At 40.9% G+C, this 24,713-nt stretch overlaps 1 protein-coding gene across 1 annotated transcript in view; it reads right to left on the bottom strand.

Moving 5' to 3' along the window:
* The window catches only part of CNOT4 (CCR4-NOT transcription complex subunit 4), a 1,808,607-nt gene that overhangs the window by 378,769 nt on the left and 1,405,125 nt on the right, over positions 1-24,713 (bottom strand). Inside the window, exon 9 of the mRNA XM_044087468.1 lies at positions 2,594-2,843. Coding sequence (XP_043943403.1) covers positions 2,594-2,843 — 250 coding nt within the window. The remainder of the gene's footprint in view (positions 1-2,593; positions 2,844-24,713) is intronic.

Raw genomic sequence — 24,713 nt, 5'->3', positions numbered from 1 at the left:
AACTGGTGGAATAGCCAGGGGTCTGTGCTGAGGAAGTAGCAGAAAGTCTGAGCCTTTTCTTAGATTCAGAATAATCTTGGCACTCCCAGTGGAAATGCTCCCTCATGGGATGCAGGGTTTCCCCAAAAGAATAGTCCTCAGGAGGAGAGGCTGAAGGAATGGATTCTTCAGCATCAGAGTCCTCATAGGGAAACCTGGAATAATCCTGTTCACAAGAGGAATCAGAGGAAATAGAAACCTGATCAGAAGAATCATATTCTGTCTCTTGCCTAGGCCTCTTTTCAGGAGGGGGATGGGAACCCCTGATAAAAGTAATTGGGTCTTCGTCCATTTTAAGCATCTGTTTTTTAGGCATGGAAGTCTGAGTAGGAGAATGTTGTACTTGTTTCTTTGTCTTTAGAGCTGCTTTAGTCTGTCTTTGAAGCTGAAGATGGTTTAACATATAATTGTGTAAGTCTGAAGACACCCTCAGAAGCAGATGCCTGCTCAGCGGCTCCAGACCCATCTGAGGGAATGATTTCTGAGTATCCAATACCTTGAGTATCCAGAGGCCCAGTCGGCTCCAACGTGGGAGCCGGAAGCGGCCTGTGGCTCTGAGGTAGCGGGCGCCAGGGGCTGCGAAAGCACCTCACAGAGAACCAGCGACTGGCCTAACGGAGGCCTTGTCGTCGGTTTTGGACCTCGGATGCCTATCCTTTTCCTTGTCCTTGCGTTTTTTGTAAACTCCAGTCGTCGGCTGTTCTGACGACATTATATAATTAAATCTTCGGCCAAAGTAATGAAATGCAAAATCGAACCGACGCTTAATGGTGCGTCGGTTAAATCGAGCACAAAACCGACAGCTAGCAATGTTGTGATCAGGGCCTAGGCAAGGAATACAGTAAGAGTGAAAATCCTTATGAGGTATTTGCTTCCCACAAGAAATACAAATGTTAACTTTTTCTGACATCGGTCTGGAGAAAGAAAAAAGTTTCCCCAACGGGGTACTTAGCTTTAATAAAGACTTCGGTTCTGAAATTCGGATTTGAAAATCTCAGGAGTCGGCTGACCGGCACTTGTGAACTGCTTTTGTTTCGGGCACCGCGCGGCAAGAAAGACTGAAGAAAATGGCGTCAGCTGCATCTTTTATACCCCTGGCGCACTGACGTCAGGGAAGCGGCGACAGCAACAGACGCCGGACCTAGACTTTGGAATTCTGGCCGACTGAGGGTAGCTTGCCAGCAGGATAACCCAAGAGTAATGACTGCAACAGTGAAACACGATGAACATCATTGGGATACTGGGCCATGAAGTGAATCAAGCAATGAATAGCTGAGCAAAATGTTATCAGGACAGCAAATCTGGAGAAGAAAAGCAATGGGGCAGGAAGGAATAAAGGGACTTTTCCTGTAAGAGTGAGAAGGCCCTTAGGCAAATAATTCACAGCACATTAACTATTCCAGCTCTTGTTTCAAGGTAGCCCTGGCTTTTACTTAATCTCTTTCACTACATCTCATCTCAGTGTTGTGGCTTCTACCTCAAGTGATGCATTCGTTTACTCACAGCAATATGCCTCTCCCAATAGGAAAGCAGATTATTATGAGTGGGCCGCTGATGACCCATTTATTATGTGTTTGAGACATGGATGCCAAAAATTTCACCTTAAGAGCAAAGCTGGAGAGGTGAATCTTGGCATCCATGTCAAGAACACAATTTAGGGTTATGATCACTGCTTTATATACTACTCTACAGTAAAACAAAACAAAAACACAATGCCAAATGCTTTGCCGGCTTTCAAATCCGTAAAGGACTTAGCAAGCACTGTCAAGAAGACAAGTGTAACACACAGTCCCTTACATTTAATCTAACCTTGCCATGCCTCTAAACTGTCCAGATTTTTTGCCTTGTTTGTTTTGTCTGTTCTTCAAAGTCCATAGTTTTCAAACAAATCACAGAGGACTGAAGATAGTTTTGGAGTTCGTATCCTTTAGACAAAATGCAGGTGAACACAGATCTATTTATTCTAGCTACTTTCTAACCTTGTATGAGGAAGGGACACCTTATCAGTACAGACAAAGCAGGCATAACCAAATCTTTTATTCAGCCTTTGCTTGAAAGTACTTGCAGATTTTACTGCATAGCATGAGACCCAACCTTAGCAACTTAAGCAGGGGGGTGCTCAACGTCTGCTAAGGAATGGTCTCTCGCCACTGTAGCACTTAATTGATTTGTCTTTTTTCTGAATATTGGAGCATAATCACAATGCTCCATGCACTAAAATGTGATTAAGCTTCATTATATAAACGATGCTAAGAGACGGAATGGCCCAGCTCAAGCACAGAATTCTGTCTTCTATGTTCAATGATTTAAGACTTCTCTTTCACTCAGCCATTTGTTTGAAGAGTTGAAGGCAAATACAGAGTAATGTGCACAAAGACATTAAGTAGTATAACCTACTTCCATGCGGTACCTTATTTGAATCTTAGATAGCAAATGCAGCAAAAAGTATAATTCAGCAACAGCTAATTCAATCCATTACATATAAACATCAAACTCAGGGGTTTTGAGGATATGGCCTGAGATAAACAGCTTACAACACTTGGCAGTCACATACCTGATGTGAATAGACTCTGCGGCTCCGGTGCTGTGGGCCAATCACTTGAACTCTGTGGGGAGTTGGGAAATGGTGGGAGCCCACTGGGGATAGGGTTGGGATGTCGAAAGTTGTCTGAAAAAAGTGACTGTGACTCTGATGCTGCTCCCTCAAATGGCGACCGGGTGTTGTGATTCGATGAACTGCTGGGAACGCCTGTGCTGGGCTTTGATAAACCTGGAGGTGGTGACGGTGTTTCACTGACTGAAATCTGTGAATAAAAGTACAGAAAAATAAATTATAACATTAAGCAGCACAATAGATTTGTTCATGTCTCTGGGTCACTGTAAAGCAAACTCCTCAGTCCTACCCTCATTTAACTACTGATGATGTCTAACACTGCAGTCTGCAAATGATCACCAAGTGCATGTGTTGTGGTTAACCTTAAGTGGACTATAAAATAAACTTACAATAATGAAGGACCACACAAACACAGATACCAACCACCTAAAGGATACTTTAAAAAATACAAGTTAAGCTCAAAATGGGGATTTTAATGTCCATTTAAGCTCATAAGTGCAACTAGGGATCAGACCATTTACCACCTAACACCACAATCTGTGAGAAATGCACTTATCTAGCCAAACTGGAGGTAAAGCTCTCTCCAACCAAAACTGAACTTGACAGTCAAGAGGAGAAGGTAAACACTTGCACAACACTCATCACATAGTCCCACTAAACCTACACCACCAAAATCCACACACAGAAACAGAACATTCGCAGTGGCTCTCAATAATAATCTGCTCAAGCAGCAGAGACCTCCAAATCAGAAATGCAAGCAACCTCCACCCCCCAACACAACCCAAATGACACAGAGCCCGCAGACTCAGTGTGCCAATAAACCATAGCCCATAAGGAAAACCAACGTACCCAATACACTAGTCATAGGTGACTCTATAGTCAGGCACACTGATGTCCCACTCAGCAGGCTAAACAAGGAAAAGGTTACTGTCAAGCTGCCTGTCTGGTGCCAGGATCCACCACATAACCCATGCACTCAGGTTACTCCACAAGTACAAATATGACTCTATTATTGTCCATGTTGGTGTGAATGATCTGAGACGTACCTCCCTGGACTACATGAAGACAGACATGGAAGAGTTCTCTGATCTTGTAGCCCAGGCAGGTATGACCCTAGCCCCGAGTAGCATCCTGCCATCACCCAGAATGATACCGCAGTACAAGGACAAAATGATAGACTTCAACAATTGGCTAAGCTTCTGATATCATTCTAAGGGGATCCAGTATCTGTCTCTGCCTGGGATGATATGGTTGACAGACCACAATGCTTTGCCAGAGATGGCCTGCACCTGTCACCCCTGGGATTCCGGATACTGGCTAAGGCTCTTGCCGCCCCTATAGTGCCTTTTTTAAGTAAGGTTCACATGACAAATTCACCACCTTAACAGGAACAGGCAAGCAAAAACTGAGGGTAATGCTACTCAATGCTAGAAGTCTAAATCTCAAAATGCACTCACTCGAGGCACTCCTTAAAATGGAGAACATTGATATCTGTGCAGTGACTGAGACATGGCTCAAGGCTCTAGAGAGCGCCCCTGCATTACCAGGCTATAACTCATACCACACTTTTCGTACATTTAACCTGGACCAGAACACCAAAGGCAGACGTGTGTCCATATTCATTAAGAATATCCATACCTCCAGGCTAGTTGCGCAGCATAATGCATCCGAGGTTATCCAAGTGCAACTAACTCTGGGCAAAACTGCAATCCAAATTGTATCTTGCTACAGATCCCCCACCATGCCCCAGGATTCCCACTCCTGTTTTCTTGATATACTGGAAAATATTGGGGATCAACCAAACACCCTAATAATGGGCAGTTTCAACTACCCCAATATTAACTGGGAAAATTACTCATGTACCAACTCCTTCGCGCAATGATTTCTGGAATTCATAAACTCCAATGCCCTGGATCAACTTATCCACACCCCCACCAGGGGCAACAATATCCTAGACCTAATCATTACCAACATGAGTGACCGGTGTTCCACACCTGAAATCAACTCCTTGCTGGTCAGATCCGACCATAATTAAATCACCCTAGATATCCGCATCCCACCCCCAACCACCATTAGGGAAACCACAGTAAAAAATTTCTCCAAAGCCAACTTCATGACACCCATGCAGACGGACAATATAGTTACAACTGCTGAATCCTACACAAATGTACTTTACAAGCACTTACATGAGTGCATGGATCGTGCTATCCCAAACAGAACCAAGACTCTATCCTCCAAAAAAAGGAAGCCAAACAGGTGGTCCCGTGCCATAAACTCTACAACAGAAGGAAGAAACTACTGCAAGAGAGAGTAAAACCCCATGAGTAGAGGAGCTCCCTGGTTACCCTCAGTAAGAAGCGGAGATCCCTTATAAGATCCTCCAAAGCTAGCTACGAAAACAAAATTGCGACTGATTCTAGGGGCAACCACAAAGCATTCTATAGCTATGTCAAGAATCTCAATGGCAACAACCAGATCAGCTCAGAGTTGCAGCACAACAGCACAAAAATTACAGAAACAACTGATCTTGCCAATATCCTGGCAGATAGATTCAGTGCTAACTTTACCCTCACCCCCTAAAGGGCCCATATTTATATAGGAAGAATGCAGAGTCCCCGTAATCATATCTATGCAGGTAAAAGCTGCACTCTCTAAAACCAAAAACACAGCATCCATGGGACCGGACAACATCCCAGGCTGCATTTTATATGAATTTCAGAACTAACTGGCTCCCCACCTAAGCACCATGTTCAATCATAGTCTCACGTCAGGCTTTGTGCCCACTGAATGGCGCATAGAAGTCATCCCACTCCACAAAGGAGGAGCCACCACTGATCCTAGGAACTATCGCCCTTATTAGCCTGACGAGCCTGGCCTGCAAGGCCATGGAACTTATCGTGGAACTCAAACAAAAACATTGGTAACCTCCAAATTCTGGACCCCACCCAGTTCAGGTTTGTGAAAGGCAGATCATGCCTTCTGAACCGGATTGACTTCTCTGAGGCAGTCACCAAAGCCATAGACAAGGGTAAGGTGGTTCACACAGCCTATCGTGACCTGGCCAAGGCTTTCAAAACCATCCCCCATTCTGGAATTATAGCTAAACTCACTAAACTAAGTATAAATCTCTACATCACAAGATAGGTTGCAAAATGGCACACTGACAGAACCCACAATGTAAAAGTTAGAGACTCCAAATCTGACTTCAAACCAGTGATAAGTGGAGTACCACATGGTTCAGTCCTGGGACCTCTCCTGTTTGGTATCTACTTCTCTGAAGTACAGGCTTACATAGAAGGCCTCTGGCTAATGAGGTTTGCAGATGACTGCAAACTAGGAACCATAGTCACAAGATATAGTCTATCTATATAACCATAGTCAAGTCCCCAAATGATGTGGACATCCTACAGAAGGGCCTCAGTGAAAAAGATGCCTGGTGTCAGAGGTATGGCCTCAAGCTCAATGCCAAAAAGTGCACTGTCATCCCCTTTGGTAAAAATTCTGTACACATGAACTACCACATAAACGGCAGTCTACTTGACACCGAATGTATGATAAGAGACCTTGGGACCAGGTGGACAGTAGTCTCTCCTTTGATAATGACATCGCCACAGTAGTCAGGAAATCCTATGTGGTACTCATTACAGCTGGAAAGGCAACAGAAGTAACTCACCAAGAGGATTACTGGCCTCAAACAGATGCCCTACACTGACCGTCTCAAAAAACTCCAGCTTTACTCTGTAGCATATCACCTACTCTGAGATCTCTGTCTAATATATAAAGCTATGTCAAACTCAGAGCTGTTGGACATGCTACACCTAAAGAAATCCCAATCCCTCCGAGCTACATGCTATAGATAGATTCCTGTCCCAGAGACTTCCTATACTCTGCAACAAGCTTACCCATCTATGTCAAGCAAAGTTCCTCATTAGCACTCCAAGAAAAATCTTGACGAGTTGATGGGAAATAAGACATACACCCCGATCACTTCTGTGGCTTCTGCTCAAAAGGGGCACAGGAAATTAACTTTTTTGTGTGGCGTAAGCCAGGGAACCTTGTTGGCTAGGCTTACTTAGGCCCTTGGGCCGATACCACAGCTTTTAATACTATAGTATTCTACTTCAGTCATGTTCTAATTCTCAGCACCAGGTACATTCAAGACAACACAGACTCAGCACTGCAAGAATACAAAAGTGCATTATGCATGGGGTAAGTTAGGATTCCATCTTCTGGTATTCCCATTTCTGGACAATTGTGTCCCCTGTGCTTAGAGGGACAAATACCTACACGGAGACTTCAATTAAAAATCAAAGATTAACAGTAAACAACGAGCAGTTAACCTGGTTCAACTGAAGCTGACAACAATTAATGCTGACTTTACTGTGTCCTGATAATGATACAGACAGTGCAAGAACACGGTTTGGTAGAAACAACTTTTTAAGAATTCCAATACAGGAATACTGTCCGATGAAATATATGACATGAATAAGTAAGAAGCTGAAGTATATGCAATGACAGAGTGGTTACCTCATCGTAAGAAAATATGTTGTCTCTCCAATGAAACAAGGGCAGCCAGAACTGTCATTTTATGAAGTACAAGGTGTACCTGTGCCAAGAACTCCACTGAAACACACTCATCTGCCAATAAGACCTTTTCAAAAGAGGACCTCTGAATTCCAGAAGATGGCAGGGTGAGACCACATTAGAATCCACTGAACCTTTGACATTTCTTAAAACTAGAAAAAACTCGGAGGAGCTAATTGCCAAACCTCTCCAGGCAATTCCAGATGACAATTAGGACAAAGGTAAAGCATCTTGGGTGACAAAGCACCAGTGGAGGAAATGCCATGTGAGACAAGTGCCTTCTTCAAGCAAAGTGCATTCCTCATCAGATTACTGCAACATCCTTTAATTACAGACTAACTCATAACTCTAACACCGCCAAGTGCAAAACTCCACAGCCTGGTTCCGACACATATGCTTCCTCTTAACACTACACTAGCTCTGTGGATTCTGCACTGCTTGGCGCCCCCCCCCCCCAAATGACATACAAAGGTTTTACATTACGTTAGTCCTACATGAACTGGATCTCCCTTACTTGAAAAGGCAACTGGATCTTAACTACCTAGCAGCTGTCCTGTATTCTGCTCTTCTAGGGGTACTGGAGATTCTTTTTCTCACTATGCTCCACAGCTCTGGGTCAAGAGGGTATGAAGATAGCATAGTTGTGCAAGAACGTATAACAGATGTCCTACTGATCACTGCTGCAGTACTCCAAACTGTTGAGTTACCTCTCCAAACAACATGCAAATCTGGCCAGGGTACCAAAGCCAAAACCTTACATACAGCCATATGTCCAATATATGGCCTAAGCCTAAGGGCATAAGGGTAAATAAGAAGATGTCAGAGTGTAAATCAGACTAAGGCACAATTGCAGACTTGAGGTCTGGATGTCCTGGATCTGCTTTTCGGGGTAGCATCCAACTCGCAAATTACTTCAACCTCTGAACTGCAGACATCTTCATGTACCAAAACCAGGTGTATACCACCCTCACCCTCAGCCGGCTCAAAAATAATTGTTGAACCAAATGACAGTGAAGAGGCATTAAACCTAACTAGCTGAAGGGGTTTGGTTCAAGAGGACATGCTTTCATTAGTGTGGCAGCTTCATGAGGGGTACTGCCAGAGACCCTGGCTCAAATAAGCATCAGAGATGAGGGCTGCACAGACATGTCACACAGACAGTGAATGCAGAATTAATTGCCTTAAAAATATGCTTAAATAACCAAAAAAAATATTCTCCATTAGATTAACGCCAGGGAATAATTTAGAAACTATGGAATTGGAGATGCGAATTAATTCAGGAGACCGACCTCAGGAGACCATTGACCATTGTACTAGGAGATGCTCCCGCTATGATAAGCCTAATGTTCAAATAGACCAACCCCCCTCCCAAAATTAATCGGCTTCTCCCAAAATAACAAGAATAGGAACTGCTCTCATAAAAGAATGGATAAGAAAGAATAAACTTAATTGACACAATACTAATACAAACTGGGACCCTAAAATGATCCAGTGACCACCGATCACCTCACCTAATAGAAAAAGTGACAACCAAATAATCCCCTATATAGACTTGTTAGAAATGAATAAGAAGAAATTTGTACCAGCACTATTCTAACTATTAACTAGATCTAAAACTGGTCAAGCTTAAAACCTGGTTGCTTAGAAAAGTGTGTCTCTTGCATTGACACATTCCTCATCACATGACTCAACAGTCTTACTAACAGGCACATTCGTCAAGCACCTTGACCTCATGGCTAACACCTAGTGAGAACCAAATCTAAGACTAAACTAAGAGAGAAATCCTGGATCAAAACCAACGAAAAGACCAAACACCTCAAGATCGCATTAAAATCCAAAACTACTAAACCCAAAAAAAGATCGAGATAAATTCATAAAGACTAGAAATTTCAACTTCCAGAGAAATCTGCAGAACAATCCAGAAACTTTGGGCGAGTCAAAACACCTCCCTCCACCCGAACAAGCCACCACTCCACCAGGAAACTTTGAAAGTAGACTCTCGAGAATGCAAGGAACTAACCCACCTTTTACTGAGAAGACCCTGAAACTTGGTAGAGACGATCCTTCCTCCCCTCCCTCCGATTAATGATGAATCCTAACCCCTCCTTATTTAGATCAACTTACACATCCTATATTAGATCACCAGCCAAGACCCTTAAAGCCAACCGCACCTGTGCATATGGGCCGACTCCCAGCCCTAGATATATACAATCAATAGCAGCAGATATTATATATCCCACGTCTCAATTCCTATATATCCCCCTCCAATTCTAATTAGCCATCTATAAGGAAGGTCATAGCATCCCCCTGCATTCATAGGGGGGCACATCTACTGACCCTTCCAGCCAATATCTTACCTATAGCAATACTACTTAATAGCCATATCAGAAAGATGTAAAATAAAAAACTGACCAATCAAACACCTAAATAATACATCCAACCATAAATAATAGCCAACCCACCATAATCAATGTGTTCATACCACCATACTTACCCATCTCCGAACAAATAATAACAATTCCAAATCTCAATAACAAAACCGTACTTGTCTAAAACCTTTGACGCCTTCACTTCTAGACTTGAAACTCCTTCAACTGATACTAATTACAACCTTGATTACTTTACTACTCTATAAACCACTTACCTAAAGCCTTTCAACAACAAGGTTTTTCGACTTGATGGGAAACCTTGAGGTCCTCCAAGGCTCTATACCATAGGGGTCCCAAGGCTCTATACTTACCTCTCTCTTTTCTCTACAGGCAGTCCGACCTTTGCTCAAGATATCCTAAGGCCATTCTAGAGGCCACCCCATCATGATCTGCATCACCTATGACTTGTCTCCCTTTCTGGCCACCACAGAGTAACAACCTAAACTGTTTCACCCAGTTAAAAAGTGGGATGACTCCAAAAAACTTTGCTCAAAAACAAAAAACCAAGGCAAAAGTATTTCAAACCACAAAACAGTTAGTTCATAGTTTTTTAAGTCCCTCTCCAAATCAATTATTATCTTAAATCAAAAACCAAATAATTTCATGATCATTAATGTTCAGTACCAACACTAATCCATTAGACACTACATAGTATAGTCATTCCATTTGCATGATAATCAAACCTGATAATCATGAAATAGAAACTTTAAGAAACCTAACTAGACTAAAACTTTCCCTTCTTGGTAACTTTCTCGTTTGAACCAACTCTCTATTAAACTATGCCTCCTGTGCACTCGAAACTTCCCCTGTGGTATACAAAACTGTGCTGCCTACTAATCCACGCCAGCCAGATTTGTAGTAGGTGACGCATACACTTATCACTAAAGCATTACTTAAAAGAAACTTGACTTAACTCAATTATCTAATCTTCTCACAGCCTTATCTAATCTTTATAGTTTTACAAAAATATTCAGCAAGTTTTAAAACCCCTACAATAATCTTCACCCACCCCTACCCTAAAAAAACTGTCTTAGCTCTTACTCTAAACTTGTCCAAACCATCTCATCAAAGCGCTTAAAGTCCCTCTCCAAACAGATCAAAAACCCAAAAGAAGCCGCCTTCTTTTTAATAATTTAAGGAAAGTCTGATCTCGCCCTCTATTATAAGTCCATCCAATAAATTTCAAATAAGAATATTTAAAAGCAATCTTAAACAATTTAGTTCTCACATGTAACAGTCTTTAGTTTTTCTCCAATGTTATTGTAGTTTTTACATCCCACATAATATTCAACTGGTTGTTTTTTCCCTTTTTTTTTCATCATGGTTTGAAGTCAAGCTCCCCCCCCACTGACTTGACTCTACTCATGCAATGAAGTATCCACCTAAATTTCAACTATAAGCGTATCCAATACCTGTATAAGCTATTTATTATACTATCACTATTATTCAACCTCCAATTTCACCTATAATGTATATTTGACTATTTGCTATAAGTAATGGTATATATATGTATGATTTTAAGTATTTTTCATCTAAGAGCTTATATATAGGATTGGAGTGTATTTATCTCTCTGTATTAGTCAGGACCATCCCGGTAAATTAATAAAAAAATAAAATAAATGTCACTGTACCAAACACACTCGAACCCAGGAAGGACTTGTGACTCAAATTCCTATGCTTGTCTACTGTTGGCCATTTAAGCGCTCCTCTTTATGCTGCTTTTTAGCACAGCATCCATTAAAAGAAAAAAAATTATCAGCCTGATGCAATGGAGGGTCACCACAATGACTTTTTGGGGTATCCTTCTGAAACTTCAGAATTACCTTGAATGTCAGTGGAAACGGTGGAAACGTAAAGGAACATTCCCTTCCAATGGAATGAAAATATAATTTTCCAGGCTTGCTTGGCAAGTAGCCCTAAATCAAAACTTCTTTAGCGGTTTTAAAAGGTGTTCCCCACAACTGGATAGATTCCTGGAAGACACCCCCATTCAATTTCCAATTGTGAAGGTCTATCCTGGCCTTGCTCAGCTGGTCTACCACTATGTTTTGGTCTGATGGAATACAAGATGCTAGGAAAGTTAAAGAATGCTGAAGGGCCAACTCCCAAGCCATCATTGCCAGCCTGCATAAGATATAGTACCTTGTGCCCTCCTGCCTGTTTATATACCATGTCTGTGGGTGTTGTCTGTAATCATATGAAGAGGTCATGCGCACCAAAGGTGATTAACAGACCTGAAGGGATGGATCACAGCCAACATCCTCTTTTAAAATGACGTGGTTTGGTCTGTCTGAAGGATTCTACAGCCCTTGCACTTCTACTCCTCTGGAAACTGTGCCCTATGCAAAATCTAACATTTCTGTGGTGACAGACTGGTTTGGGGTAAGAAGGAAAGGAAAAACCTGGCTTCAGTTGAATGTGTCATTTCCACCATGAGTTCCCTCTTTATAAAGCTTGAAACTAGAATGAGATGCCTCAGAACACACAAATGCTGGGTCCAGATTTTTTTTTTTTTTGTGTAAGTACACTATCTTTCTTGTGTGTAATCTGTCTTGAATTATCATAACTCAACTGTGGACTACCTACTATTTTCTATTTGATTTTGTAGCACGTATTTTACAGTTATATTTTACAGTTTGATTTTTATTATGTGAACTAAGCACAACAATTTTTGAAGTGAACGTCGTGCCCTCCACACTGTGAAGTTTCTTCTTGGTTTGAAGTTAAAAACCATCAATGAACAATGTTTTGAGCTAGTGCCCAATAACAACGCACACACTGACCCAAAGGAAATAGCTAGTAGTCTAGACAGTGCAATTTTACTTCACCCAGTTACAGACATTCCACAATCACAACCTGCCTGTTTAAATTACTATTGAACATGTTTGCTCAAATCCACTTAAAAGCTACCATTACCCTTATCCCTACGCCCTGATAATATACCAAGGATGCCTAATTATATGTGCTACATGACCTGTCTGAACCCCCTACTTAAACTCTAAGCTCAGCCTCTCCATTGGTTACACCATGAAACCTGGAAAACAGCCACTGCAATGCCATTACACAAGGGTGGCCCAACCACAGACTCTGGTAACTACAGGTCTTTTAGCCTCACTAACCTACATGTAAAGCTATGGAACGCATTACCTTAGACCTCATTATTTTGAGCAGCAAAAAAATCTCTTAACCCTAGACCCTCATCAATTTGGCTTTGTCGAAGGAAGTTCCTACCTCTTTAAGGTCATTAATTCAGTTGGACAGCAGGTACCCAATACATACAGCATATATCTGGTCCCTGGTTAAGGCCTTTGACAGTATTCCTCATATAAGCAATATTGACAGACTTGTAAATCTGAATATATAGTCTATGTTGTTCAGTAGATAACTACCTAGATACCTGACAGAAAATGTATTCAGAGTTGTGGGTGCTACTTCTGAAAACAAAAAAAAGTAAAAACTGGTGAACCATAGGCGTCTCTACCTTTGCCCTCTGCCATTCCCAAACGCACCTCCTAGTGGGAATTGTCTGTATTTAAAACTGTTCATGCACTGGTTAACAACTTGAAAGTATGGACTGATGCACAGGATCTTTTTTTTTTTTTTTTTTTTTTAAAAGAACTCTTCCCACAGTAAGAACTCATCCAACTTTCCATAAGCTCTCCCACGCTAGCTGAAAGCGTGCGAGAGAGGTGGGTTTTCTTGTTATGCATTTTGGACAATGTATTTCCTGGTGCTCAATGCAAGACAGGTAGCTACTATCGCTATTTAACAAGGCTCCCCAAATTTGTTTTCACTACGTTATGAGATTCAGTTTGAAAAAGGAGGAGAAAGAGAGTGCTGTAAACTTTTTTATATTCAGATAACTTGGAGAAGAACGAACATTGTCCTGACTGAAACAGTTTAATTTTTCAATGTAGACAGCTGCATCTTTTCCCAGGTTATAGTACTTGTAGATTTTTTTAATGGTCCCATTTTGTTTATGTCAACTACAGGCTCTGTCCTGGCTTCAAGAAGATGCTTTCCACATCATGCAGCAGGGATTGGTGGGTTTGAAATTTTCAGGCTAGGAACAAGGTTTGGGCTTTTTCTTTTTTTCTTTTTTTTTTTTTTTTAAACATGGGAGCGTTAAAAGCTGCATTAAATGCAGTGTTTAGAATTCATTTTATTGTACATTCAGAGCTGCTTTTGGTTTAAAAAACACAACCTTATTTCAGTAGTTGAAGTTTTTTATGTGAGCAGTTTTAGTACAGAACACTATTAACTTATTGGGTACTTCATGCGTCAACCATTTTTTTTTCAAGTTAATGCACATCTTTCTCCAACCCCCCCCCCCCCCAAAACACACAACTCAGATTGGCAAAAACAATATATTTTTTGGTGTGCCGCAAGATTTTTGTAATTACTGTGTGCGCGCCATAGGAAGAAAAAGGTTGAAAATCACTGTGGTAAATAAAACATTTTCACATACTATACAGGTGACACACATACCTCAAATCAGATACTGTTGTAAGGGATTTAGGCGTTTTTGTTGATATCATGTTTCCCTCTATCTGGCTCATTTAACCTCCAAAAGCATCTCCACCATCTCCCAAAAAGTCTCAATCCCCTTAACTTATAGCTCATCAGACCCATTACTGGATATAAATGTGTCGTTTGGCATGTAATTGTCTAAACATATCACTCAATGTTAGAGACCTCAGAGATCAGTGAGATCAAAAACTTTAGATATCAGGACAGACTAGCAGCACTTCTCTCTACCCTCACTCTCTTACAGACTTTTGCCATGGAGACTTGTGTCTAGCCTTTCAAGACATGAAAAATACAACTCTTCTTTGAACTATTCCATCACAGAACAAATGGTACATTAAAATACACAGGTTAAAGGAAATAAACCCTCAACAGATAGACACTTTGGCATGACAGATTCATATCCCAACATATCTGTCACCTCTGGAACTACAAGTCTTACGACCTTCAAGGCAAATTGATATCTGGATGAGCAGCCTCAACTTCTCTCCTGGTCTATCTTGTCTTTTTTGACAGCTACAGAGAGCTTCTGAATATATGTTTTAGTTAGGCTTGTATTGATCTACATACTGACTGCCTAATAATCACCTATGAGACACTGGGCCATCTCCCAGCTCCCACTCAACCATAGCCACTCTACACAGGGAATAGGGATCTCATTCCCCCTTAGTCTATGTACCACAAAAAGAACAGTTGTGCAAGAACTTACCATAACCATATACGTCCTTCTCTTCCAAGTTGCAGTATTCATAACCTTAGGGAGTTGCTGCCTGCAGTACCAGACATCCGGCCAGTATACCAAAGTCTTAGAAACAGGGGTAATGTGCGACTTTGCATGAAGGGGCCATAAATTGATGTAGGCTATATCTGTGGCATCTGCAATATCCAACTCAGAACTGGCTGCCACACAGACAGAGACACCAGGAGCAGGAGGGGAGAAAACAAAGCATAAACCTCCCAAACACACAAAATCAGTGGTTAGGGATAGAGAGAATAGTTGTGTAAAATCTTACCATAACCACAGATGTCCTTTGCTTAAATGTTGCAGTATTCTTAGTGTGGGATTCCAGCTTCAGGCAACCCGAATGTCGGCTTCTATATAAAAGCTTAAGCCTGGCTGCTGTAGGCGAGTGGGACATCACACGTAGGGCCATAAACCAGGGACCTTAAATGTGACGTCTGCATGCACAGACCTCAGAACTTAAATGCCCAGTCAGTCACAGAGAGTAACAAGTGATGTCAACCAGAGGTACAAAGTGTCATATGCTGGCTAGTCTGACCCTAGTCTAGGGTAGTGCCTCAGTGTCTCCTTTAGACAGGTCAATAGTTATAAAAAAAAAAAAAAGGGGGGGGGGGCTAGGTGGGTGGGAAGAAATACTGTAACATGGAAGAGAAGAACATCTATGATTATGGTAAGATTTTACACAATTATTCTATGTCCTTCTACTCCCAAATTGTAGTATTCTTAGTTTGGGAGAGTACCACAGCTTACTTAGAGGGAAAGGTGGAGGTAGAAGTAGCTGATCCCACAAAACCCTGCAGGATTGTTCTAGCAACCCTGCCCAGGCTCTGGAGACATGGTCCAATTTGTAGTGTCTGGTGAAGGTGTGAATGGTGGACCAGGTGGCTGCTTCCAGGATGGAGGTTGTATCCAGGCCTTTGAGGAAGGCTTTGCAGGTTGCCACGCCCCTGGTAGAATGAGCTCTTACTCCCTGTGGTAAGTGCTTGCTATGGTGGGAGTAGCAGAAGCAAATAGTTTTCCTAATCCAACAGGAAATGGTTTGTTTGGAGACTGCCTTGCCCAGGCCCTAAGTTGGAAGGATACAAAGAGTTGGTTAGATTTTCTGACGGACTTAGTTTTGTCTAGACAAAACCTCAGTTGTCTGTGCACATCCAGGGAATGGAGTATCCTCTCACTGTCATTGGTTGGAGAGGGGAAAAAGGTGGGCAGGTGAATGGATTGGCTTAGGGACAGTTCGTTGATCACTTTTGGCATGAAGGGTTAGGACGTTGGATTACCCTATCCTTGTGGAAGGTAGTGTAGGGAGAGCAGACCATTAGAGCTTGTAACTAACACCCTTCTAGCTGAGGTAAGGGCCACCAGCAGTAGTCTGGGTCACCAGCAGTAGTCTTCCATGTACACATCTACAGTGTAGCAGCACTGGCTGGTTTGAATGGAGCCAGTGTTAGCTTTTCCAGAATAAAGTTTAGGTCCCCGGGGTGGGGGGGTTGGGTTCTTGGTGGTCTGATGTGCAAGACCCTTTTCTAGAATAATTTGACATCTAGCCTGGCTAGTAAAGGGACCTAGTGGTAGACAGGCTGAAACTGCTGATAGGTGGACTTTCACTGAAGAATACGAAAGACCAGCCTTAATTAGTTCACACACATGGGGGGGGGCTGCCTGGCAGGGATCCTTATCGAGACACCAGTTGGAGAATCTTTCCATTTCGATAAGTAGGATTCTCCTAGTAGTAGGTTTCCTGAACTCCCTCAAGACTAAAGAAACGTCCTTTGAATAGTGTTGCCTGAAAGGGATTAAAAAGTTTATCACCCAGAGTGTTAGACTGAACATCTGTTGGTGAGGGTGAATAAGAGTTCCTTTTTGTTGCGAGTAGGTCCACCTTGTGGGCTAACTTGTGGTGAATGCCCTTGGCTAATGAGAGAAGTAGGGGGAACCAGTGCTGCCTTGGCCAACAGGGAATCACCAGCAAGATTTTTGGTTTGTTCTTTTTGAATGAGAGGGAAGGGTGGAAATGCATATAGAAACCACCCCCTTCCATGGAATGCTGAAGGCATCTACCCCTCCAGGTAAGTGGAGAGTGGTCCTTGGTGCAGAATTTTTCCAACTGTCTGTTCTGGGGGATGCAAACAAATCTACCTGATGTGTGTCCCTGTTCAGCATCCACTAATGCTGGAGAGAGGATGTTCTGCTGAGAATATCGGCTTGTTTGCTGTCCTGGAAAAGGATGCATGTTGCCTGCAGGGATAAGCTGTTCCTAGAGGCAAGGTACCAGATTTGCAATGCTATTCGGCAGAGGAGGAAGGACTTGGTCCCTCCCTGTTTGTTGAGATATCACATGACTGTGGTGTTGGCTGTGAAGATTTGAAGGGAGCTTGGTTGTAGGACAGAGAGGAAGGCATTCAGGGACAGAAGAACTGCAGTAATTTCCCTCGCATTGATGCGTTTCTTCTGGAAGGTAAGGTGCCAGATCTCCTGCACCATGAAGCATTTCATGGTAGCCCCCCACCCTAGGTCTGATGCATCTGTATGCATGTGCTGGGTTGGGGAGGGTGGTTTAGTCGAAGGCCTGGGTTCAAAAGTATTTGTTGGATCCACCACCTTAGTTCTGTTTTGAGGCAGGTAGGAGTGTAATCTGGCACTCTAGGGGATGTTGGTGTTGTGACCACACATTTTTCAAGTACCACTGCAGTTTTTGCATGTGCATTCCGGCTAGAGGCAGCATAGGGATGGTGGTTACCATTAGTCCCAGGATCTGCAAGAATTGTCTTGCAGATATTTGTTGAACCTGTAATAGGCCTTGGAAGTGACTGGAGAGAGAAAGAACTTTGTCCTGAGGGAGGAAAGCCTGCATCACGTCTGTTCTGTTCCTGCAGCCCAGAATGATTTTGTCCTGCTGGGGGGGGGGGGGTTAAGGATAACTTCTGGAGATTGAGGGTGACTCCCAAGCTTTGAAGCAGGGATGTGGTGAACCTCAGATGGTTTTTAAGGGTGTCCTCTGTTTCTGCCAAAATGAGGATGTCGTCTAGGTAAGGACAAATTTGAACACCTTTGGTTCTGCACAAGGCTATAGCTGGGGCTAGGCACTTTGCAAATACCCTGGGTGCAGTAGATAACCCAAAGGGCAACGCTGTAAATTGAAGGTGAGAGCAGGGCCCAGTTGAATGCAAGAACTTTCTGTGGGAGGGTTTTATGGGGCTATGCAGATAAGCTTCCTTTAGATCTAGGGTGGCCATAAAGGCCTGGGCAGGCAATAATGGGAGTAGAGTTTGAAGGGATAGCATTTTGAATGATGGAACTTTTAGGAATAGGTTTAGAAAGGACAGCTCTAGTACTGGTTCTCCAAGGCCCAACTTTTTTGGGGACCAGAAAAAGTCTCGAGTAGAAGCCTTTTCCTTCCTGTCCTCGAGGGACAGGCTCTATAGTTCCTAAAGTCAGATCATCTTGCAGCATGTGAAGAATGAGATGCAGTTGATTTTTTGGGGGAAAAGGAATGCCCCTTGGAAGCAGCTTTTCCTTCCAAGAAAGGAAATATCTGTTTTGTATTACTGCCACCACCCAACAGTCTGATGTGATGGATTTCCACATGGGGAGGCAGTGGGAGAGGCGGGCTGACAAGGGGTGGTAGGGCAAGGCAGTCATGCATCGTTGGGTCCACTTCTATCTTGAAAAGGCTGTAACCACAATCCTTAAGACAAAAACGTCTTTGTAATGTAAAATAGCAGCACAGGTGCAACACGACTCGAACAGGCACAAAAACTACTTATTGAATAACTATTATTAAAATAGTGTAAAAACAACGGTTAAGCGCTTTCATCTTAATATGCAGACTTCATCAGAACAAGTTAGTACAAAAATCAAACCCTAACTTATAAACTTTTTAGCACCAAAAACAAAATAATCAGCATTTAAAATGACAGTACATCGCTTTGTCCATACATGTATCATAGCATGACTTTTCACTACAGCTGTTTACAAACACGCAGAACTCAAAAACGTCAATAGTTCAAATTGTTCAAATTATACAAAAAATTAGAAGGAATAAAAATGAATAATAAATACTAAAAAATAAATCTATTAAATAGATCCATTAAAACTGCATGTAAGTACATAGAAATATAAATATATGTTTGTCTGTCTTTCGGCTTTTCCCGGTTAGGGGTCGCCACAGCGGAACTCCGGTCCGCTAATGATTGGCAGTTAATTTTTAAGTACTGGCTTGCCAGGCCTAACGCACAACCTTCAACTAAGATACGCCCATTCACGCATGTCTCCACGCAGAAGACGCTCTAGCTGAGAATCGAACCGGACAGTGTCTTACTGTGAGGCGACAACACTACCGCAGCACCACTACCGCGGGTATAAGAATAAATATATAATGGTTGTAAATTATTTCATAAAACTCCTTTGATGTATATTTCAGTATCTACTTCAAAATATATTCCAATTGATATAAACAACACAGTATACATTTTATCAAATAATATTTAAGATGTATTTAATATTTATAAACATTATAACAATTGCAGAAATGGCTTAATGGTAACAATCATTAATGCCTGGTTTTCTCGTGGCATCTGTTAAAATTTGCCACATACTCTCCCTCTTACCTAGCAGTGCTTTCCAATTGCCCTCACGTGATGAAATGTCTACTTGATCTATAATAGTAAACTTGAAATGATGTGCGTCTCCTCATTAATATATATATGACTATATAAGGCATTATTCTCATCTTTGTCCTTGATACTATAAAAATGGTCATAAATTCGTCGCTTAAAATGTCTTTCAGTTTTTCCTATATAGAACGCGGAGCATATCATACATTTGGCTATATAAATAACATTCTTAATATTACAATTCCCGGCTCTAAATTTGATATATGTCCTATTCACATCATCCAACTTACATCCGTTTCTAAAACAGCATAACATTGTTTACATGACCCACACTTCTTTGTGGTTTTTAGTCTTTGTCCTTGTATTGGTCTTAGTCATTAACTCCAATTGTCTCTTTATATTCATACCTGTTTTAACAAAACTAGGATGTTTTCCTAATATTTTTTCCACTTCCTCATCTGCTGTTAACATATTCCAATGACCATTAATGATGTTTTAGATGTACTGAACATGTGGTGAGTATACTAAAACACATACCCTGTTGTTACTCATCACATCTAAAACTTTCGAACTAATATTTGCACGTACTAGCTTCTCTTCCCAGCAAAGGTGGGTATTTTTTGCCCCATTCTCTACTTACATATTCTGTAACATCTTCTAATACTGTAAAAGGGTATCCCCTATTCAAAAACATAGACTTAATGTATTCTAATTATTTTTTCACAATAGCTGTCGTAGAAGACATACGTGCTGCTCTTATGCATTGCCCTTTGAATACATTTTTAAGACGTGTCTAGGGTTATCACTAGTGAATTCCAAATAATCGTTAGAAAAAGTGTACTTCCTGTATATTTCTGGTTGGAACCCATCTTCAGTGTGACTAATATAGGTATCCAAGTATGCAATACCACACTTGTTAACCTTATGGGTAAATCTCAAAAATTTACTTGAATTATTAATATAATCAATAAATTGATCATTTCCATAGGTCCCTTCCATAACAAAAACATATCGTCCAGGTATCTTGAATGGTGTGAAACATATTGATAGTATTGACTACCAAACAAGTGATTGGTCTCCCATTCCAGCATAACCAGGTTAGCGAAAATGGGAGCACAAGAAGCTCCCATTGCCACTCTCCTGGTTTGTCTGAAATATTCACCTTCGAAATAAATGTAATTGTGATCCAGCACCATCCCCATCATTTCTGTAATCAAACATATACGGTCCCAATCCATGTCTGAATATTTCCTTAAACTGTTACTAAAATCTTGTAACCCTATGGCCTTGGGGATGCTATAAAATAAATCGATCACATCAATAGTAATGAAAATCAAATCCTTACACCAAATGTTGGGGGTTAAATGGGCCAAAAACATCCAAGAATCTTTGACAAGATGCGGAATTTTACTATATACATGTCTGACCCCATCTATCTATTGCTACACCTATTTGATAAGTTTTAGATTTGCTACCTGAAACAATCAGTCGGAATGGGGGGTGTAGTATGTTCTTATGAACTTTAGGTGTACCTATAATGGTCGCCAGTGTAGGAAAACCCACTTTCAAAAAATTGTATGCATCAGTAGTGATTCTGTTATCTATTAAATATTCTTCCAATGCTAAATCAATCCTTTTGTATCCTATATTGATTTCATTAATAGAAATAGTCTCATAATTACCCGATTCATACAAAATTATATACATTTCATTGGTGTAATCCATACTGTTGTACAATACTACTCCACCCCCCTTGTCCGGTTTCATTATTCTGATTTCATTATTGGTAATCAATTCTTTCTGGCAATTATGTTCACTAACCAATAAATTGTCCTTGATGTTACATTTTTTGCTTTGTTTGTTGAATTTGTACACATCCTGACAAACCATCTTTTCAAAACTTGTAACTTTCGAATGGGCAGGTGGAATAAATGTACTTTTCTTCAGTCCAAAAAGCTCACTATATCTCTTTTGCCTATCGTTAGATTTAAAAAAATGGAACCAAATTCAACCTACGACAATATAACAATCTCTGTGATAGTGTCAACCAGATTAAATTTCACAGTAGGAATGAACTTCATTCCTTTAGAAAATAGCATAAAATATTCTTGTGTGATATTAACATTAGTGTAATTAAACACTTTAAAATCATTGCAACTGCTCATACTGTCAACACTACCCTTTTCATCTTGTATCGTGGCATCAGATATATTATTAGGAATATTATTGGAATCTCCAGACACAAAGAGCTGTCCAAAATCTAATGATGGTATCCCTGCAGTTTCTACACCCATCCCTGTTGTCGCTCTTGTCTGTTCCACTGAGTATACTGTTTTTTTGGGGCTGGATAGTATCTGCCCCCTTGAAAATTAGTACCCTTTTCCTGATACCTTCTTTCATTTCTACTTGTCATGTCCCTGTCTTGTACCTTACTTTCACGAGACCATAAATAAGCTCTGTTGTTTTTGTATTGTTCCAAATCACGCTGTATTTTTCTACTTTTTCTTTGGAAAATCCCCTTAGCTTTTTGTTCAGCCATTTTATACCGTTTATCATATAAATCCTGCCACTGTGGGAATAGTAAATCAGTTACAATTTCTTGGTTTAGTTTTTCCACTTCACATACCAAATAAGATAATTTCTCATCATTCTTCTTAATAAGTGTGTTCATATAACTAAAACCAAAATTGTCAAACAATGTATTAAATTCAGACAAAATGTCATTATTCAGTTCTAATCCCATGGGTATTTTTAAAAAATCTAAGACCCATCGGTACAATGCGCAAAGAAATACATTTAGATAGATATGCATTATCAATTTTAATGCTTTTCACTGTTAGCAAATTCTTTCCCAAAGTGTAAATCATATCCTTTAATGTCTCCTTTGTATTACTATGGTGTCTTTCATTCATATTTCTCTTATAGCCTCCTCCACTGTCAGAAAATTCAAACTTGTCAGTGAGAAATTCATCTAAATGTTCATTATCACGTACATTTTTAATATTATCAAGGCAGTTATTTTTGTTGTTATAGTTAGGACTAGAGGATGTGGTGACAGTACCTTTGCGGCAATTCAAATTTGTCTTTGCCATAGAAGAATAAGTTTTAGTAGGAATCGGGCGCTTGGGACGCGCTCCCAAACGTTCCGCTTCATCTTCCACATGAAATAAAGAAAAATCTAACGTAAATTCGTCCTCGGAAACCATTTATGTTTATTCCGCGTAAGTGGGAGTTCATGCAAAGGATTGTCATTGCGAGTATGAAGATTCCCTTGTCCATTCGGAATGTCCATTTGGGTGCTTGTGTTCACACAAGTGGCTGCAAGCTTAACCTCAGTAGATGGTAATCCTTCCTGCTTGTCTTGAACTGAATGAACCGGAGCAGTGTGCATTCGCCCCACAAGTTCAATGAGCCGAGAAACTTCATCCTTTAAAGTTGATATTTCCGTATATATTTTGTTGATCTCATCCCTGTTCAATAAAGCCTGGGTCACCTCACTGTTGCTATCCATTACAGCCGACCAAGAAATGCAGATAGAAGCACCAAAACAACACCGTAACCACAATACTTAAGACGAAAACGTCTTTGTAATGTAAAATAGCAGCACAGGTGCAACACGACTCGAACAGGCACAAAAACTATTTATTGAATAACTACTATTAAAATAGTGTAAAAACAACGGTTAAGCGCTTTCATCTGACTATGCAGACTTAATCAGAAAGGAGTTTTATGAAATAATTTACAACCATTATATATTTATTCTTATATTTATATGTACTTACAGGCAGTTTTAATGGATTTAATAGATTTTTTTTTTTTAGTATTTATTATTCATTTTTATTTATTCTTTCGAATTTTTTGTATAATTTGAACAATTTGAACTACTGACTTTTTTGAGTTCTGCGTGTTTGTAAACGACTGTAGTGAAAAGTCAAGCTATGATACTTGTATGGACAAAGCGATGTACTATCATTTTAAATGCTGATTATTTTGTTTTTGGCGCCAAAAAGTTTATAAATTAGGGTTTGATTTTTGTACTAACTTGTTCTGATGAAGTCTGCATAGTCAGATGAAAGCGCTTAACTGTTGTTTTTACACTATTTTAATAGTAGTTATTCAATAAATAGTTTTTGTGCCTGTTCAAGTCGTGTTGCACCTGTGCTGCCATTTTACATTACAAAGACGTTTTTGTCTTAAGGATTGTGGTTACGGTGTTGTTTTGGTGCTTCTATTTGCATATCTTGAAAAGGCTGCCTGACTGAGTTGTGAGACAACTGGTCTGGAGGAGGTTTGCCTTCTGGCTCCTCTCCTACGTCTGGAAGAGGGGGGCCTCCTAACAAAGATAATCTTACCAGGATAATTACTGTAGTATTTAAGGATGGGGGACACAAGTAAGTGCTTGATGTCTTGAAGCTCTCTACTTTTTTTCCTGCAGGTTTTTGAAAAGGTCTGCAGACTGTTTACCAAACAGGAGGTTGTGATCTAATGGGGCGTCTAGGATTTTAGACTTGAAATCCTCTGGCAGTGGTTGGAGGCATGGCCAAGAATATCTGTTTTAGCGAAGAATATATGGAGTACTGATGCAGAAGCTGCAGACCGTACAGAGGCCTCTGCTGCATCACACAACTGGATCTAATAGAATGTCTGGCTACCTGAGAAGGCAGGGACAGTTTAGATGCTAACTCAGTTTTGGTAGGGCAGTCAGGGGTGGATGACAGGAGAGTAGAGACTTGTGATACTAGGTCCAAGGCATATTTTATCATATGGGTTTGACAGTTGATAGCTCTGAAGGCTAGGGTGGGGGAGGTAGAAACCTTCTTTCCTATCCTGTCCACGTTTTTGCTATCCTTATTAGTAGGCAGAAGAGATGCTGAAGGAATCAGTCTAAATTGCTTGTCAGGGGATATAGCAAAATCAACAAGGTCTGCCAGGGGTGGTTTTACTAGGAATGTTTGATCATCTGGAACTTTATAGAACCTGTCAGGTCTCTTAGGGGCTGGTGGTTGTGAGTCTGGGTTCCTTGATGCTGAGGTGAAAGCATCCAGGTAGGCAGGAATGACTGGTGGGATGGCTGAAGGCAAGGAAGATTCCACTTGGAGTAATTCAAAGTATCTCCTTTGTGTGTCAGTCATTTGGGAAGTGTCCCATTTAAAGTATTCTTTCAT

This window comes from Protopterus annectens, chromosome 11.part0 (assembly GCF_019279795.1).
Source record: "Protopterus annectens isolate FY-2018-M chromosome 11.part0, PAN1.0, whole genome shotgun sequence".
In the NCBI taxonomy this organism is placed as follows: Eukaryota; Metazoa; Chordata; order Ceratodontiformes; family Protopteridae; genus Protopterus; species Protopterus annectens.
The sequence above is the reverse complement of the archived record's forward strand: the minus strand, read 5'-3'. Positions and strand labels throughout refer to the sequence as shown.